Source organism: Bos javanicus, chromosome 19 (genome assembly GCF_032452875.1).
Source record: "Bos javanicus breed banteng chromosome 19, ARS-OSU_banteng_1.0, whole genome shotgun sequence".
In the NCBI taxonomy this organism is placed as follows: domain Eukaryota; kingdom Metazoa; phylum Chordata; class Mammalia; order Artiodactyla; family Bovidae; genus Bos; species Bos javanicus.
In genome coordinates this window covers 34,241,845-34,262,474 of record NC_083886.1, presented here as the reverse complement: position 1 = coordinate 34,262,474, position 20,630 = coordinate 34,241,845, and the positions used below count along the sequence as shown (strand labels likewise).

General features: G+C 40.3%; 1 protein-coding gene and 1 long non-coding RNA gene across 2 annotated transcripts in view; one reads left to right on the top strand and one right to left on the bottom strand.

Annotated features, from left to right (window-relative positions):
* Positions 1-3,767: 3,767 nt before the first annotated feature.
* Positions 3,768-7,041, bottom strand: LOC133232126 (uncharacterized). Its single transcript, XR_009731315.1, has 2 exons — positions 6,701-7,041; positions 3,768-3,992 (listed from the first exon to the last, which is right to left on the bottom strand). It is a non-coding gene; the product is annotated as an uncharacterized LOC133232126 (long non-coding RNA).
* A 64-nt stretch (positions 7,042-7,105) lies between these two features.
* TEKT3 (tektin 3) overlaps positions 7,106-20,630 on the top strand; it is a 34,639-nt gene continuing 21,114 nt past the window's right edge. The window contains exons 1-3 of the mRNA XM_061391130.1: positions 7,106-7,213; positions 15,520-16,127; positions 19,367-19,450. Of these exons, the coding sequence (XP_061247114.1) occupies positions 15,549-16,127; positions 19,367-19,450 (663 nt within the window). The 5' untranslated portion in view covers positions 7,106-7,213; positions 15,520-15,548. The remainder of the gene's footprint in view (positions 7,214-15,519; positions 16,128-19,366; positions 19,451-20,630) is intronic.

Genomic DNA, 20,630 nt, shown 5'->3' with positions numbered 1-20,630 from the left:
TGATTTTGGAGCCCCCCAAAATAAAGTCTGACACTGTTTCCATTGTTTCCCTATCTATTTGCCATGAAGTGATGGGACCAGATGCCCTGATCTTAGTTTTCTGAATGTTGAGCTTTAAGCCAACTTTTTCACTCTCCTCTTTCACTTTCATCAAGAGGCTTTTTAGTTCCTCTTCACCTTCTTCCATAAGGGTGATGTCATCTGCATATCTGAGGTTCTTGATGTTTCTCCCAGCAATCTTGATTCCAGCTTGTGCTTCTTCCAGCCCAGTGTTTCTCATGATGTACTCTGCATATAAGTTACAGCACTTAAAATGAGTCATCTTTGTTGTTGATGATGATTACTTAATGATGTTGGCCTGCCAATAAATACCAGAACATTCTACATGGAACTTTGAATTTTAGAGGCATCCCAGATCATATAAGACTTTAGGTTATGGAGATAAATAAACTGTCTAGCCATCTCAGCTGCTGATTAATACTCTATAATGCACATCCCCTGATAACTCCAATCTGGGTTGCTCATCCCTAGAGTTTCATTTCTTTAGGGGGATGGGGAGGCAGCCCAACTGGCCCTGTTGAAGTGGTTGCCATTCCCCTTAGATGAGCTAAGTACCCTTAGCTTTTCCAGAATCACTTGTAAGTGAGCATCTGAATTTCAATCTGTTTTCTGGGAAGAGTTTCAACAGAGCATAGGATTAATACTCCTCCTTTCAGGGCCATGAGGCATCATTAGCCCCATTCTATGGAGAGCTACAACAGACCTGGGGTGTTTTCAGGGTTTGCCCAAGACCACGTCATCAGTAAGAGTAGGGGAGAGAAGCTGATCCTTCTTTTTCCAAGCGCTCATTCATTCTCTCAAGAGACACACAGTGGTAAAGAATCTGTCTGCCAATGCAGGAGACACAGGAGAGGCAAGTTTGATCCCTGGGTCAGGAAGATCCTCTGGAGAAGGAAACGGCAACCCACTCCAGTATTCTTACCTGGGAAATCCAATGGACAGAGGAGCCCGGTGGGCTATATATAGTCCATGGAGTTGCAAAGAGTTGGACACACTTGGGTGTATGCGCGTGTGTATGTGCGCGCACACTCACACACCAAGCTTGATGGTGTGCTGAGGCTAGAAAGGAGAATATACGAGAAGGAATACAGCCATTAGATGTAGAGGAAAGACTGTGGGGTTTGGAGTCAGACAGACCTAGATTAGACTCTAACTCTAAGACCTCTTGGCTAACGTGACCTTGGTCAACTTATTTAACCTTGGTAAGTCCCTGCCAAAGGGGGATCATATCATCAATTTTATGGTGATCATATTTTATGATGAAGGTCATAGAGGATGTGTATGAAGCTGGCACAGAGGGAGTGCTTCCAAATGGTTCCTGTGACTAAGGAACCATTGAAGAATATTGTCCCTGTCCTCCCAGGGACATTGTCTGACGGGGAAGGCAATACGTGCAAACATACAACAATGAGATCACAGAGGATGGGAACATAATGAGTGAGGGACCTGCAGCGTCCACTGTTTTCTACTTGATCCTAAAGCAACGCAAAAATGTGACCCTGGGCATGTCACTTAGCCTCTAGGACACAGTTCCTCACTTGCTAAGCAAGGGAGCTAGAATGTGATATCTAAACTTGATGGAGTCAGTGTACCTTGGCTCTCTGGAAATATTCCCAACAAGGTGTGCCCTGCAATTTCATGTCATTGAAAACAGTCATTCAGTGAAAAAAGCTGATGGTAAAACACACCCCTATAGATAACCTAGTAACATAAGCAAAACATAACAGTGACAACTGCTATTACCTTTCTGTTGTTGTAGAAGATAAAATTCTCAGTGAATGCATCACACACTCAAGTTGCCAATAAACCCTCCATAAAGTGCTTTTCTGTAAATATTAGTGTTATATTCTGTTCATGAAAGCCACTGGGATCCCATACCCAATGATAGATTAAGGAGCTCACAGTCCAGGGAAGTTCCAGTGGAGGGTTGGGACAGCTGGCTTTTCTGCATGCAGTGTGTCAAACCAGGCTGGACTACTGGACTAGGGATGTAGACACAGATTCTGACCATTAGACATGGACCTTGAGCCCATGGAGACTGGGATAGTCGTGACATCAGGGAGGAATTCTGTGTGGAGGCCATGTGCATAGATCATTTATCTAAGGATTTGACAAGGCAAGGAAGGGCAGTATAGGTCAATAACTCGGAGAAGCAGGAACGCCCAGGGGCTTAATTCAGTACCAGCCATGGTTGGGTTGTGTTGGAAGGTGGAAGGGAAGGTCCTGAGGGAGGAAGAGAAGTGAAAGATGCTGGAAATATTTCAGACATCTGAGTGAAGGGAGGCAGTGTGCTTCTGTGAAAAATCTTTCTCATTGGATGAGGGCTTCCTTGTTGGCTCAGATGGTAAAGAATCTGCCTGCAATGCTGGAGACTCAGGTTTAATCCCTGGGGTGGGAAGATCCCCTGGAGGAGGGCATGGCAACCCATTCCAGTATTCTTGCCTGTAGAATTCCGTGGATGGAGGAGTCTGGTGGGCTGCAGTCCATGGGATTGCAAAGAGTCGGATACGACTGAGTGACAAACACTTTCACTTTTCTCTAATGATGAGGGTGTGAGTGAGAGAAGAGTGAGGTATGGAGGGTGATGAACAGGCCTTCATAGAGATGGAGGCTAAGCTTTTCATTTACCACGCCTCTTGGGCCAACAGGGGTGAAATGGGAGTTTTAGGACAATAGTCCTTCATGAATTAGGGAAAACTGAGTCAACAGATTTCAAATAGCATCAGATCTTAGACCAAACAGGAATGGCACTGATGTCCAGTAGCAGCAAATCTAAAGCAACGCACAACCTCAGGGTTTGAGAGGAGGAACAGAGGAGTAGGCCAAGGGCAGGCCAGCTGCGGGGGTGGAGACAATGGTGGGGATCCAGGAGTGAAGATGGAGGGACCACATGTTGTTTGTGAAGTAGAGCTGGGAAGGGGCTGATAGCATCTTTTTTAAATTAAAAAATAAAAAATAATTTTTTTTTGGCCTTGCCATGTGGCAGGCAGGATCTCAGTTCCCCTAACTCCCAAGCTGTAGAAGGGTGGAATTTTAACCACTGGACCTCCAGGGATGTCTCTGGCTGATAGCATCCTTGAGAAAGAGTAAAGGGCTGAGTGATGGGAAGCCCCAGAGAGACAGGCGAGGAGGCTGGGTGGTTATGGGGCTGAGGGGATGAAACATAGCAGATATGGAAGTCAGAGGTAGAGAGGGCCTCAAGCAGTGTGTTCCTTGAGCAAAGTTAAAAAACAGGCACAATCTGCTTTATTGCTTGTCCTCCATACCTTTGATGATCTCCTATTGCTAATCATCACACACATCCTTTCACTTAACCAAAAAAACAAAACAAAACACCTCCCGTGTGGCTGGACTAAGCCACACGCTGCAGACACAGGGATGAAAAGAAACAGATACATCCCTGAGTTTCTGGAGCTGCTGAGAAGAGTGAGATTGAATCACAGAATGCAGGTTGTTTAGGTTTATTCTCTTTATAAACAGAGAAAAATAAGCAGTTAGAAGGTGTCTATTGTAAAATAAAGCTAAAGAGTGAGATAACTAACCTCTTAATTCTGGCAAAGACTTGATAATCAAGAAACAATTTTTTGGAGGGACGGTTTCTAAGTTATTTTAGGAAATCATCCAGTTATTTCTGTGGAGATCAGAGTTGATCAATAATTAGGAAGTTTTAAATTTCAGTGACTCAAAGTATCATGCAAAAGACCAAATCTGCTATCATTTTTCATATTTATTTTAGAATCAGACATTGACTGATTTTGATATTCAATTAGCAATGATACCAGGCATTTTGTTGTGTGCAGGCACAAAGGTTGAGTATCATCTCGAATGAGTTTGCAGGCAGTTAAGTCTGTTTCACGACTGCTGCAGGCCTTTCGGCTGGTGGCAATGACTTCATCCACAGCCTGAGGCATCAGAAAGGCCCATCCAGAATTCTGAGGATTAATACAAAATGCAACACACTGTGCATGGGAAAAGCAATAGAAAGGGTGCTTGTGTCTCCAGTCATATCCTACTCTGTAATACCATGTAGCCTGCCAGGCTCCTCTGCAAAGGAGAAAAGGAAAGATATACCCATTTGAATGCAGAGTTCCAAAGAATAACAAGGAGAGATAAGAAAGCCTTCTTCAGTGATCAGTGCAAAGAAATAGAGGAAAACAATAGAATGAGAAAGACTAGAGATCTCTTCAAGAAAATTAGAGATACCAAGGAAACATTTTATGCAAAGATGGGCACAATAAAGAACAGAAATGGTATGGAGCTCATGGAAGCAGAAGATATTAAGAAGAGGTGGCAAGAATACACAGAAGAACTATACAAAAAAGATTTTCATGACCCAGATAATCACGATGGTGTGATCACTGACCTAGAGCCAGACATCCTGGAATGTAAAGTCCAGTGGACCTTAGGAAGCATTGCTATGAACAAAGCTAGTGGAGGTGATGGAATTCCAGATAAGCTATTTCAAATCCTGAAAGATGATGCTGTGAAAGTGCTGCACTCAATATACCAGCAAATTTGGAAAAGTCAGCAGTGGCCACAGGACTGGAAAAGGTCAGTTTTCATTCCAATCCTAAAGAAAGGCAATGCCGAAGAATACTCAAACTACCACACAATTGCACTCATCTCACACAATAGTAAAGTAATGCTAAAAATTCTCCAAGCCAGGCTTTAATAGTACTTGAACCATGAACTTCCAGATGTTCAAGCTGGGTTTAGAAAAGGCAGAAGAACCAGACATCAAATTGCCAACCTCCTCTGGATTATTGAAAAAGCTAGAGAGTTCCAGAGAAGCATCTACTTCTGCTTTATTGACTATGCCAAAGCCTTTGACTGTGTGGATCACAATAAACTGTGGAAAATTCTTAAAGAGATGGGACTATCAGACCACCTGACCTGCCTTTTGAGAAATCTGTATGCAGGTCAGGAAACAAGTTAGAAGTGGACATGGAACAACAGACTGGTTCTCAATAGGGAAAGGAGTATGTCAAGGCTGTATATTGTCACCTTGCTTATTTAACTTATATGAGAGTACATCATGAGAAATGCCGGGCTGGATGAAACAAAGGCTGGAATCAAGATTGCCGGGAGAAATATCAATAACTTCAGATATGCAGATGACACCACCTTTATGGCAGAAAGCGAAGAAGAACTAAAGAGCCTCTTGATGAAAGAGGAGAGTGAAAAAGTAAGCTTAAAGCTCAACATTCAGAAAAGTAAGATCATGGCATCCAGTCCCTTCACTTCATGGCAAATAGATGGGAAAACAGTGGAAACAGTGACAGACTTTATTTTTTGGGCTCTAAAATCACTGCAGATAGTGACTGCAGCCATGAAATTAAAAGACGCTTACTCCTTGGAAGAAAAGTTATGACTAACCTAGACAGGATATTAAAAAGCAGAGACATTGCTTTGCCAACAAAGGTCCATCTAGTCAAAGCTATGGTTTTTCCAGTATGTATGGATGTGAGAGTTGGACTATAAAGAAAGCTGAGCTCCAAAGAAATGATGCTTTTGAACTGTGGTGTTGGAGAAGACTCTTCAGAGTCCCTTGGACTGCAAAGAGATCCAATCAGTCCATCCTAAAGGAAATAAGTACTGAATATTCATTGGAAGGACTGATGCTGAAGCTGAAACTCCAATACTTTGGGCACCTGATGTGAAGAACTGACTCATTTGAAAAGACCTTGATGCTGGGAAAGATTGAAGGCAGGAGGAGAAGGAGACAACAGAGGGATGGTTGGATGGCATCAACACCTCAAGGTACATGAGCTTGAGTAAACTCCGAGAGTTGGTGATGGACAGAGAGGCCTGGTGACTGAACTGACATGAACTGAGGCTCCTCTGTCCATGGGATTCTCCAGGCAAGATTACTGAAGTAGGTTGCCATTTCCTCCTTCAGAGGATCTTCCTGACCAAGGGATTGAACCTGAGTCTCCTGTGTGTCCTGCATTGGCAGGTGGATTCTTGATCACTGAGCCACCTGGGAAGCCCCAGTAAAAAGGGAGAAGTGAAAGTCATTTAGTCATGTCTGACTCTTTGCAACCCCATGGACTATACAGTCTATGGAATTCTCCAGGCCAGAATATTGGAGTGGGTAGCCTTTTCCTTCTCCAGGGGATCTTCCCAACCCAGGGATCGAACACAAGTCTCCTGCACTGCAGGCAGATTCTTTACCAGTTGAGCCACAAGGGAAGCCCAGTGAAAAGGGTAGCTCAGGGTAATTGTTTTTTATGCCAGATATAGAAAGAGTTGCTGGTAAGGAATATGGGAAGGAAAAGACCCTGATGCTGGGAAAGATTGAAGGCAGGAGAAGAGGGCAGCAGAGGATGAGATGGTTGGATGGCCTCACCGACTCAATGGACATGGGTTTGGGTGTACTCCGGGAGTTGGTGATGGACAGGGAGGCCTGGCGTTCTGCGGTTCGTGGGGTCGCAAAGAGTGGGACACAAATGAGCGACTGAACTGAACTGAACTGAACTGAATACGGGAAAATAGGATGACGCTGGCAGGGCGCTGGTAAGGATCTGGGAGCCTAGACTTGGTTTGTCCTTGCCTAAGTCAATGAACTTTACCAAGCTTGAGTAAAGTAATGGAAGGTGCATGGATGAACCCTGATGTAGGTAAGACACGTGGCCCAGACCTATCCAAACAGCGAGGACTCCTATTTACAGAAGCTCCAAATCATTTCCTGAGAGTGAGGAAATGCGGAAAGCTCGTTGGATAATCCCTTCATGGAGCGAAGCAGGTGGAAATGTGGGTGCCTGTCAGCATTCCTAGCATGGACCACCAACATCTGGCGGGGAATCCCTCACCCCTTCACCCCTCCAGTCTCGAGGTCTCCAGGGAGCCGTGGTTACTACGCGTCAGAGCGTCCATGGCAACCATCACCAGCCCGCCGGGTTTCCCTCTTCCCTCCACCTCCCACCACCCGCCTCTCTCTCTCCACCGGCCAATCGGCTGCCTCGGCATGCCCTCAGCGGCGGCCGTTGAGTGGTCCGTGGGCGCTGACGTCACAGGCGGGATAGGCGGGGCCAGGGCGGGGCCGATCCTCGGAGCCTCAGCGGGTTGTAGGTGGTGGGGCTGCGACCCCTCCCACTGCGACCCCTCCCGCTCACCGCCCACTTCCCTGCCCCTGGTCCGGCACCCCTGACAGGTGAGTGGTCCCGTGGGCTCCTGACTGCCTCTGGGACGACCCCTACAGCGCCCCCGCCCCGATTCGCACTCCAACGTCTGGCCTCCGAATTCGGGGTGAAGTCTTGGAAACCCTGGAATTCTCACCTCTCCGTCCATCTTCACTTCTCTCCTCCCACCCTTCCAAATAAAAACTATACACACCCACAGGCACCCTTACCCAGTCCCCCAAGCCTTCCTAATGCATATTTCTGATGCTTTTCAAGGATTGAGAAGTTATTTCTAAATGCAGAACCAGGAAGGGGGCGTCAGAATCCCAGGCCCTAAGTATAATATCTTACACCTGTTACCTGTGCGGTGCCCCAACCTTGGTCCTTGTTTTCCCGGATTCCTTACCCAGGTCTTCAGAATGCAGACAAGGCGGGGGCTGGACAAGCACTCACTTGGCCTGTCAAAGAGGTGCTGAAATTCAGATCATGGCAGTTGCTCACTGTCCATGGCCTTTTCTGTTTAGCTCTAGCTATGACGTGCTCACTTGTATTTTGACAGTTTACACCAAGTCCCTTTTTTCTCCCTGGATTCTTGTGTAGGTGTAGGTAAATAAACATTTTGCTGCTGCTGCTAAGTCGCTTCAGTCGTGTCCGACCCCAGAGACGGCAGCCCACCAGGATCCCAGGTCCCTGGGATTCTCCAGGGAAGAACACTGGAGTGGGTTGCCATTTCCTTCTCCAATGCATGAAAGTGAAAAGTGAAAGTGAAGCTGCTCAGTCCTTTAGAAATGGATAAAATTACTCATTTGGCTATTGTGAAAAAAGCAAGCAAATTGTTTGACTTATAGGCCAAGTGTTTTGATAAAATCTTTTTCTTTTTAAAAGAAAGTATTTCACAAAATAAAGTGTTCAAGCATGCATGTACGCCTTGTTTAAAAAAATAAAACAAAAAACCAAACAGCTGTTACAGACACGGAAGAGGCCGCTTATGTGTCCCTTGGGAATTTCATGTCCTTTTTCTCCTTCCCCACCTACCAGAATATAGTGTTTATTTATACTCTGCATATTTTTATACTTTTACTCCTTAGGTATTTATCCAGAAACCAATATATAGTGTCCTTTTGAACAGTTATATAATGATACCATTCTATGCATGCTCTAGGTCATTGCTTTTAACTGTTGTGTGATAACTCTGGCATGAATTTACTACAAATTACGCATGCATACTCCTATCGATGGACTTTCAGGCTCTTCCCTTTTAAAAACTACTAGAAGCATATTCTTGTACATTCTGATTGTATACAAACTTGGGTTTTTGTATTTATGTGTGTATATATAATATATATTGAATTTTGGTTTTTAGAGAATGCGCATTTTCCATTTTAATAGATACTGGCCCATATGTAGTTCTTCAATGTGTAGTGATTTATACTCTCACGAGCAATGAAGAGAGTTTCTTATCAAGCTTTTATTTTAGAAGAAAGAGTTATTAAACCTTTCCTGCATTATTTAATATATGCATAGGGAGAAATTACTTAAACATTGAAATATGATATAATTTCTTCAAGTCTGGTACTTATTAATGTGTTAAGGGCAGTGTTTTATTTCTGTTTCAGCTTGAAATTGTAATTAAATACATATGGCCAAAGAAACAGGTTTTGTGTGATTCTTTCAAGCCTGTGCTGGGCACTGATCTGAGACAAGGTGTGAAACAATTCATGGAAACTTTCTGTCCTTGTCATGCCTTCTGTAGACTATAATTTATAGGTTTTTATACATTAAAATATTTATGATCTTAAAGCCTTGCCTGAATGTGCTAATGTTTTTCTCCAACTTGAGGCCACTTTTTGGGTTTTAAATAGAGCTTTCCCGGACTTACAATCTCTGTTGGATTAATTATATTTTAGCATGTTAATATTTATAGAAGACTATTATAGCATTTTTCCAGTATGTAAATAACTATTGACCCCACCTTCAGTGAATACAGTCAAATACTGTATTTGACTTTGTAACAGGTCTTATTTCTTAAAATGCCTTTTGGTCATGACTAAAAGCAAAAAAAAAAAAAAAAAAAACAATTGCATGATTTAGGGGATGAATTTTTCCACAGCTATTTTCAGTCATCTTCCCAAAGAATTTGTTTAGTTTGCTTGCAAATATGAGATATTTATAGCATCAGTTAATGATCTTAGTATGTGCTGCTCATGGCCTCTTGGGAAGAGGCTGAGTTAGAACTTAGAAAATAATTTAAATATTGTGAAAGGCACATCACCCAAGTAAGTGATGGGCTTTTAAAAACTGATATTATTCCTTAAAACTTTGGTAGAATTTATCATTGGACCCATCTGGGCCTGAAGTTTTTTTTGAAGAAAAATTTTAAGTTACATATTCAATTTCTTTAATTCCTATATAGCTATTCAGGTTACCTTTTTCTTCCAGTTAATTTTGGTTGGTTGTGTTTTTAAAGAATTGTGTCTATTTCCTCTCTGTTGTCAAATTCCTTGGCATACGGTTGTTAGTAATAGCACCTTATTAACTTTCTAATGTTTGCAAGGTCTTTAGTAGTATTCCCTCTTTCATTTCTGATAGTACTTTGTCTTCTCCTTTTTAAAATCTGGATCAGTCTTGCAAGAGGTTTATCAGTTTTACTGTTAAGATTTCATTGCTTTCCAAAAATTTGTTCATTTTCTATTTCATTGACTTTTATTACTTCTACTTTGGGTTTACTTTGCTTTCTTTTTTTTTTTTTTTTGCTAGCCATTACGATGAAAGTGTAGATCATTGATTTTAGCTCATTATTTTCTAGTATAAGCATTTAAAGCTAAAAGCCTCACTCAAAATACACTTAGCTGCATTTCATAAATTGGATATGGTCTGTTTTTTATTCTCATTCAGTTCAAAATATTTTCTAATTTCCTGTGTGATTTCTTCATTGACCCAAAGGGTATTTAGAAATGTGTTGTTTAGTTTCCTACTTTCTGAAGATTTTCCAAATACCTTTCTACTATTGATTTCTAGTTTAACTCTGATATGGTCAGAGAACATATCCTGTAGAGCTTTAATTTAATTACACTGTTGATACTTATTAGAAATTAAAATTGAGAAATTAAAAATACTAACTCTTTAAAAAATAATGACGAAAGCCTCTTAGTAGCATAAATAACACTTTCCATTGAAAAACCATGTTTTCTGAAACAAATTGAGAAGAGTGGTGTTGTTTTACATTTTTGGTAAAGTTTTAAAATTACTCTTATCCGGCTCTCATATCTATTTCTGTATTGTCTGTCGTGATAGCACATATAATGTCACTTCTGGAAACCTCTAGCGTACGTTTGTGAGAGAACAAGAATGAAAAAGGCAAATTGCATCTGGGTATTTTCTATAAAAGTAATTTTGACCTTGTCACCCCAGAGGAGGTCTGAGGCAAGCCTATGGTTTCCTGGATCATGTTTTGAGAACTGCTGCTCTAAAGTTTACAGTATGCATTTTTGATTTATTGCAGTATATGTTTAAATAACATTATTCCATTTAATCATAAGACCTTACAGTAGTAGTTTTCCATTTCAGCTCTCCCATCATTTGTGCTATTATTATCATACAACTTTTGTTTTTTTATAATAAACTTCACAGTATATTTTTTATTATTTTTACTTTAAACAACCATCTTCTAAAGAAATTTAAGAGTTAGAAAAGGTTTTTTTTTTTTTCTTTTTTTTTTTTCTATTAGCACACATACTTAACATTTCTGACACTTCATTCCTTTGGGCAGATTCAAGTTTCCATCTGGTATAATCTCCTTTTGCCTGAAGAATTTCCTTTACCAAGTCTCTTACTGCAGTTCTGCTGCTGCTGAATTTTCTTGGCTTTTGCTCTTTTATTAAGAAAAACTTCTATTTTCAACTTCATCTTTGAAGAATACTTTCACTGGAATAGAATTCTAGGATTACAGTTTCTTCCAGTCCTTTAAAGAGGTTGTTTAATGGTCTTCTGGCTTGCAGAGCTTCTGAGAATTCTTCACTTATTTTTTTTCTTGCCTACCTAATGTGTTTTTTCCTCTGATTTAAAAGTTTTCTCCTTATTGTGGACTTTCAGAACTTTTATTAAGATGAGCCTTGAGGAGGTGATTGTAGTGGTGGTGTGTGTGCACACACACAGGCATGTACTTATTATCCTCTTGGAGTGTGTGGAGCTCCTTAGACCTAGGGGTTTATAGTTTTCACCAAATTTGGGAAATTTGCTGCCATTTTTTCTTTAGATATTTTGTCTCCTCTCCTCCCAATATGACATTCCGAGTACATGATGTTAGACCACTTGATATTATACCATAGTTTACTGAGCCCCCTTTCATTTTTTTTTCAGTTAATTAAAAAACTCTGTGATTTGGTTTGGTTAGATTTAAGCTCACTAATCTTTGCTTCTCTGGTGTCTATTGTGCAATTAATCCAATCCAGTGAAATTGTGAAAATATATATTGTATGTTTTATCCTTAAAGTTTCTTTTTAAAAAAATTTATTTGCTTTAATTGGAGGCTATTTACTTTACAATATTGTACTGGTTTTTGTCATACATTGACATGAATCAGCCACAGGTGGACATGTGTTCCCCATCCTGAACCCCCTCCCACCTCTCTCCCCATCCCATCCCTCTGGGTCATCCCCATCCCCAGCACCAGCCCCGAGCACCCTGTCTCATGCATTGAACCTGGACTGATGATCTGTTTCACATTATCCTTAAAGTTTCATTTGGTTCTATTTTAAGTCTTCCATATCTCTATTACGTTCTCATCTTTCTTTAAATACTTGTACATAGTTTTCTATCTCCATCACATTTCCTCCATTTTTATGCCTGTTTCTGTTGACTGACTTTTATTTATGTCACATTTTTCTGCTTCTTGGCATGTCTGGATGGTTTTGATTGGGTGCTGGACGTTGTGATATTATATGTTTCAGCATCTTGGTGTTGTCAGGCACTTTACTTGTGGGTTAGCTTCAGTTCTTTGAGGCCTGTATTCAAGCTTTGCTAGAGTCTTTAGTACCTTCATTCTAGAGGTATCAGTCCCATTCTAATGAGTGACCTCTCTGGGGTCTCCACCGAATGCTGTAGGTGATCACTAACAGGTTTCTACTCCAGCTGGTCTGGGTTCAAAATGTCTCTGTGCTTTCTCTGGCTCTAGGAATTGTTCAGCTAACAACACTGCCATCATTCTTTGCTAAGGTCTGTGGAATGTCTCTTGATGTCTGTACAGTCTATTACTCAGCAAAGACTCAAGTGGACCCTGCATAGATTTATGGAGCTCTGTTTCTGCATAAATCATTTTATTCCAGAATCCTGCATCACAACTTCCAGCTGTCTCAGACTTTCCAAATTCTGACCTCTTCCTAAACTCGCAAATTGAGGTCAGAGCGTCCAGGCTGTTTGGTTTTCATCTGTTTTCCCCGTGGTCTGGAAATTGCCTCCAGGTGATCAGAGGGCTCACCGTATTTGTTTCTCTTCTCTCAGGGCTTGGAGTCCTGTGCTGCCTGAAAACAGTTGCTGCGTATATTTTGTCTAGTTTTTTAGTTGGAAGAGGCTAAGTCTACTTTTTATTGCTCTATCCTGGTTGAAGGCAGAAATCTATTTTGAGTTAAGTATTTTATGGGCCATGAGATTCTTAATTTTCTTGGCCAATGTGGGGAAAAAAATTACCATGCTGTTGTCTTTTATTAGGCCTTCCTAAATGACTTATAGGGCTTCCCAGGTGGTGGAGTGGTAAAGAATCCACTTGTCAATGCGGGAGACACAAGAGTCATGGATTCGAGCCCTGGAGTCAGGAAGATCCCCTGGAATAGGAAACAGCAACCCACACCAGTATTCTTGCCTGGAAAATTCCATGGGCAGAGGAGCCTGTCAGGCCACAGTTCATGGGGTCACAAAAAGTCAGACACGACTGAGCAATTGAGCAGAGTCATGACTGATAAGATGGCCTACTGGAGTTAGAATATGGAATATTGGAGTATGGAATAGAGAGAGAATATTGTCTCTCATGTGAAACTTACTGCCATATGTGAGGAGCTCTATATCTGGGAACTTTTTAAACAACTGAGTTTATACTGCAGATTCCAGGTTTTAAATTATATCCCATCTCTAATTGTAAAATATCACTGGATGCTGTTTCAAGCCATATTGATTTTCTTGATTCATAGGTCTTCTCTGGCTTGTGAACCTCAGCCTTTCACATATCACCCTTTGGAGTGGATGACTCATGGTCCAATATTTGACAAACATGGATTGAAATGCCTTAAGATTCAACATCAAAGGTGTTGATTAAATACATGTAGTAATTCTACACCTGGAATTCCATGGCTGAAGAACCAAGTGTGACATTAACTTTTCGATTCATTGTCAGTAATTAAAAAAAGCCGGTCAAGAGTGGTCTAGTCTTACTTGAAGCTTCTGGCTCAAAGGAAACTGACCAGTTTATTTCTATATGGGACTTGAGGAAGAGGTTGAAACTAAAAGTAGCCACGAGGACCCTAAGGTCTCAAGTTACTTTGAATTTGCTTTTTCAAAAAGCAGTGTGTTTCAAACAGAGATTCACAATGGAAAGTGGTTGTTAAGGCTTTTGTTTTTTCTGTTGTAACCTCAGCTTGGCCAGTATAAGGCATTTGGGGGCTGAGGGAGGGGAGAAGTAGGAAATAGTCAGGGAGCTAGTGTGGTGGGAGATACCACCTGTGGCGGCGGGCAGCTGTTTCATCACATGTGGTCTGAGTGGATTTTGATTTAGCTACAGTTTGACAAATAGATCATTTTGTGGTTTGGGTAGGAATGGTGTCAAAACAGCTATTTAAAGAATCGTTGAACTTGTTTTTGTTTTGTTTGTCTGTTTTTTTTTTTTTTTTTTGAGCAGACTACAAAATCAGATCTGATATTATTTTTTATTTTCAGTAAATGAGTCCATAGACATTAACCCCCAAGTAGAATGACATTTAGATGCTGAAATGTATGTCATAGTCTATGGCATCCTTGGCTTTGTGGACTGACAGTGACCTCAAATTCCAGACAGTAGAATACTTTTCAGCTGCTGAAAAAGGGTGTGCTAAGTGGCTTCAGTTGTGTCCTACTCTTTGCGACCCTATGGACTGTGGCCCTCCAGGTTCCTCTGACCATGGGATCCTCCAGTCAAGAACACTGGAGTGGACTGCCATGCCCTCCTCTAGGGGATCTTTCCGACCTGAGGATCGAACCTGTGTCTCTTACATCTCCTGCATTGGCAGATGGGTTCTTTACCACTGGCACCACCTGGGAAGCTCCCCAAAAGGATGAAGTGCATCTATATGTTTTAATAAGGAGAGAGATCCAAAATAATTTATTTTAAAAAATGCATGTTATTGGAATGATACATATAATGATTACGATAATTCAGTTTTTGTATTAAAAAGCCCTGTGCGTATGTATGTTAGGAGATGTATATAGATTTTAAAGTAGTATATGTGTTAGTATAAGAAAAGGAAAAATCTGGAAAGATGAAACTATTAATGAACTATTCACAATGTATACTTCTGAAGAGTAGTTTTTTGATGGGAAAGAATGGATAAACTTTGTTTATTCCTCTACACTAGTAGTTTTTAAAGTTAACATTTATTGAGCATTTACTTTGTGCCTGGAACTGTGCGAAGTATTCCAAACACTCAGCCTCGTCCTCCTCAATCCTCATAGCCCTGCAGGGGCTGAGGTACATGTCTATGTATATTGGAGGTGGCAAGTTGCCAGGAAAAGGGTATCAGGGTACTTCCTTGACCTGTGTTTCCATACTTGCCATTGCTTCTCTGATTGCATGTTTATTTAGGAAGCTCGATGTGGGCTGGGGCAGGGGAATACTAAGTAACCCCTTGCTGCTAATACTGCTCACAGGAATCCAAAGTAGTGATTGCTATTATTATTCCCAATTTAGAGATGAGGCACTGAGAGGTTAAATCATTTGCACAAGGTGTCACACCTAGTAAAGAGCTCAGCCAAGATTTGAACCCAATCTGTTAAAAAGCATGGTTCAGGCTCTTGATTTGAATCTGTTACAAGACAATGTTACTCTCATAATTAAAAAAAAATATTTCAAAAACTCAAATGGCCAATCTACAAAAATGTGATTTGAATACAGTCTAGAGATACAGAGATTAAAAAAAATTGGGGTATGTTATCACTAGTAAAGGTGGACATTGAATTAAAACAAATATCTAATACTGTATCACTGCTAATTATAGTAAGCCAGATGTGACCTTTTATGTGTAAGTTTTTGCCTAAGTTAGTTTATGTGACTATCTATTTTTGCTCCCCACCCCCACCCCCGACCTCTTTTAAACAGGAGAAATTTACAAATAGTGTTTGAGCATCATGGAGCTTCTAGGTTCTACCTTAACAGCAACTTATGCCCACCCTAGACCAACACCAACCAACTTCCTACCAGCCATCAGTACCATGGCTTCAACCTACAGGGATCGCTTTCCTCACTACAATTTGACCCATAGCCTGAGCCTGCCTTGGAGACCAAGCACATACTACAAAGCAGCCTCCAACTGGCCAACCTTGGACCCGTACTGCACCAGATCTCAAAGGGTGTCCGAGAGCACCATGCTACCTTTTGTCTCCAACAGAACCACCCTCTTCACCAGGTATACACCTGATGATTGGTACAGGTCCAACCTAACCAACTTTCAAGAGTCCAACACTTCCCGACACAATTCAGAGAGACTAAGGGTGGACACATCTCGCCTGATTCAAGACAAATACCAACAAACAAGAAAAACCCAGGCAGACTCCACCCAAAATTTGGGAGAACGAGTCAACGACATAGGGTTTTGGAAATCTGAAATCATTCATGAGTTGGATGCAATGATCGGAGAGACAAATGAACTAACTGACATTAAGAAAAGATTGGAGAGGGCTTTGATGGAGACAGAAGCCCCTCTTCAGGTAAATATAAGACTTTATTAAAAGGATTATAACCCAGTCATTGAATTGTCAAGATCATTTATCTATTGCAGTATATTCCACTTAACCTGTAGGTGCCAAGCCCCTATCAATATATCTGTAACAGGTTTCATTGATGATAAAACCACTGCTATTTTTCACACATTTTTCAGAACAGCGTTTAAGTAGAAAGAATTTGGGGATTCTCTGGTGGTCCGGTGGTTAGGACTCTGTGTTTTCACTGCTGAGGTCACTGGTAAAACCCATGATTAGAGAACAAAGATCTCCTGCAGGCCCAGTGGCACAGCCAAAAAAAAAAAAAAAAAGAAGAGAAAATTCTTCATACAGGCTAATTAAAACAACATTCTTCAGTTCAGTCACTCAGTTGTGTCCGACTCTTTGTGACCGCATGGACTGCAGCATGCTAGGCTTCCCTGTCCACCACCAACTCCCGGAGCTTGCTCAATTACATGTCCACTGAGTCGGTGATGTCATCCAACCATCGTATCCTCTGTTGTCCCCTTCTCTTCCCCGCTTCAATCTTTCCCAGCATCAGGGTCTTTTCCGATGAGTCAGTTCTTCGCAACAGGTGGCCAAAGTATTGGAGTTTCAACTTCAGCATCAGTCCTTCCAATGAATATTCAGGACTGATTTCCTTTAGGATTGACTGGTTTGATCTCCTCGCCATCCAAGGGACTCTCAAGAGTCTTCTCCAACACCACAGTTCCAAAGCATCAATTCTTCAGTGCTCAGCTTTCTCTATGGTCCAACTCTCACATCCATACATTACTGTATCTCACATCCATCCATCCATACATGTAGTCCAGCTCTCCCACCATATGTGGTGGAGAGTTCTGACAGAATGTGGTCCACTGGAGAAGGGAATGGCAAATCACTTCAGTATTCTTGCCATGAGAACCCCATAAACAGTATGAAAAAGCAACATTCTTAGGACACACAGTATTTTACGGTGAAAATGCCATTTTCCCATCTCTTAAATAGGCTGCTTGGTCATTGCTGTCCATTGTATAACATAAACATTGTTTGAAAGGAAAAAGATAAGCTGTTCTTTTAGTCTATGTCATGAAACACATGTCATGAAACACACATGCCTTCGGTGTGCATGTGGTGATTCCACTTTGGGGCACAGTGAAATGATCAAATGAGACCTTCTTAGGAGATGGAATGAGTTTGATTAAATAGAGAAATGGGATGGAGGTTGAGCCAGTTGTGGTCTTGGAGGCAGCCTTTCATCTGGTTACTGGCCTCTGATTAGGCTTCTGAGTGGAGATCCAGTTACCACTAACCCTCTGAGTGTATGTTGCTCCCTACCCCGCCCGCCCCCCACCCCCTTACCCCGACCCCATTCTATCCACTACCATTGAAAGAAAACATTCTGTCTTTGAAGATGTGCAAATGATAAATTATTTGAGAAGTTGTATGTATGTGGATGGACAAGGCTAACACCATTTTACTCCATGTTTGTATAACTCATTTTCCAAGTGATAAGCATTTCCAGTAGGTCTTATTTTATGGCATCTGTAGTAGAAGAGATTAGAGTATTGAGGAGCTGGAAGTCTAGTGGGTTGGAGGGTTTGCTGGAGACCCCTCCCCCACACTGTAACTTCTCACTGTGCCTCCTCCCCACTGAACACAAGTGCACACAAATACACAGAACCACAGAAACGCTGAGAAAGGTCTATAGCACGCTAACGAGATTGTTTTAAATGAACTTATCATGAATTGTTTTTGGGGATCAGAAGTCCTTCTGTACTTTCTCTGAGCTCTGGATCATTTTGAGAATTTCTGGTCTGTTTTACATCCCTCGCCACTCCCACTTTAATGAACCCTTAAAATGATAGCCACTTACTTTTACTTAATTCCAGAGAAGATTAAATTTCTTCCCTTACCATTCCTTTCAGTAATGACTGATTTCCATAAGATGGGTATAATTTAAATTTCTTTTCTGCAGCTTTTTTGGTCCAGATATCTTGTGTGTTTAAACATTTACAATTAGCACAGTAGCAGAAGACCCTAATTAAAATGAGAATTAGTCACGTGACAGATACATCTCAAAAGACGATATACTGATGGTCCACTGTATGTAAGAAAAAATATTAAAACTCAATGATAAACATCCAAGCTGAAACAAATGCAAGCTAAGGCATGAAGTAAACCTCTTTGGCTCATTCAAATTTGCAAAAATGAAAACTGATAATGTATAGGGTCAGCAAAAATGTAGAATACAGATACTCCATATATTGTTAGTAGACTATGGATGAGTATAAACTTGCTGGAAAGCAATTTTGTGTAATACATATTAAAATCAGAGTTTCCTTCAACCCATTAATTCATCTTCTAGTAAGTGTACATTGTACTATTAAAAAATTAGAGATTCACTCCAAGATTTTGTTCAATGATATTATATCCAGATTATGGTATACATACTATTATGTTTTATGCTTTAAAAAATTTTAACATTATACAGTCATCCCATGACATGAAATACAGTATTTTAACACATAAAGTTCTTTCATACATAATTTAGTTGTTGGCTACCTAAGCTGTTTTCTATTGGAGTCATTAACATACTTTGTCTCAAAGACAATATTTCAGGTCTATTTAATATCGATCCTAAAATGTAAAATTATGAGGGCATTATAACTTCTGTTTTGTTAAAAACAAACACAGTGGTGATAAGAGTATGAATAAAATTTTCAACTTCTCTCTTTTTTTCTAATGATTAAAGTGTATTTTTTTATAATTAGGAAAGCAATAAATGGTACTTAACAATCACCTGGATTTTTGGCTACACAAATGTTTTGGTGTCTTTAAATAATCACTTGTTTATTCCTCTCACTTCTCAGTAGAAAATATTTAGAAATAATATCTTGAAGACTATGATCTGGGTTATTGAACTATTCTCTAGAAGGAATTAATGCCAGATAATTTTCTCAGATGATCTGTGAGGATTAAGTAGGACACCATCTGCTTCATTTTGTCAACTTCCCAAATAAGTAATTTTTCAAACAAGTAATTTTTCAAATTCTTTACCTTTTCACCAGCAGTAAGGATTCATTTAGTTGTCACAGTGAGTTTCTTGTTTGGTTTCCACCAAAATGGCTTGAAAAGTTGGTATTGGGAGTATTTATTGACTTGTCTTAGAAACAGGTTATTAGAAGCGCTGGTCACTGATTTCAGTCAGTTTGTATTCGTTTTTCCCATTATTTCTGTGTCTGTAGGTAGCCCGAGAATGTCTATTTCATCGAGAGAAGAGAATGGGAATTGATCTAGTTCATGATGAAGTGGAAAAAGAGCTGCTGACGGTAAATATGGGGCAAATCCTTCAATAACAAGAAACTTACTTGCAAATGTGCATTTACCATTTACTGTATAGAAACAAAAATGATGTTACATAAAGACACTTATAAGTATGGAGTTGTAGTATCAGATATTTATAGCATTTAGAAAAAATACATTTAATTTTTTTATTGAAATGTAGTTGATTTACAACAGGCTTCCCTGATAACTCAGTTGGTAAAGAATCCACTTGCAATGCAGAGGACCCCGGTTAGATTCCTGGGTTGGGAAGATCCGCTGGAGAAAGGATAGGCTACCCATTCCAGTATTCTTGTGCTTCCCTTGTGGCTTAGCTGGTAAAGAATGTGCCTGCAATGTGAGAGACCTGGGTTCAGTCTCTGGGTTGGGAAGATACCCTGGAGGAGGGGAAGGCTACCCACTCCAGTACTTCTGGCCTGGAGAATTCCATGTACTATATATATAGTCCACGGGGTCACAAAGAGTCGGACACGACTGAGCAACTTTCACTTCGTTAGCTTCTGGTGTACAGCAGAGTGATTCATATATGAGTGTGTGTGTGTATAAAATATACACATGTATATATTCATTTTCATATTCTTTTCTATTATGGTTTTTTACAAGATATTGAATATAGTTCCCTGTGCTATGAGTGTGTTATTTTTTTTTATAAAGGTATATTTGGGGGGGTTATAAAAGTAATAGATATTTCCTGAGGGAATTTGAAAAATGCAATATATATAAAAATAGATAAAAAAGATAAGAAAAGATAAAAATCACTCAAAGTTCAGTTAGGAATGACTATTCATTTTAGAGTGTTTTGGTCTTTTTCTTAATCACGCTTAGATAGGTGTCACCCAGTCTGAAGACACACAAACGTATCTTCAAGATTAGAATTATACTATATCTATGAATTTGAACAGTGATTTTTTTGGTGGAATACATGCTCAATGGTGTTTATTCTTAAATGTAGATTTGGAAAGGCAGTGCTACTTTTTAAGACAATGTTTTAGAGCATTTTTAGGTTCACAGCCAAATAGAGGGAAAGGTACAGAGATTTCCAAGTGGCCCTTGCCCTCGTACAGGCACAGTATTAATAACTGTATGTATTTCTGATTATTTCTTTAGAATACATTTTTGAAAATCCAATTGATTTGTCAAAGGGGACATGCAGCAAAATTGCCATCC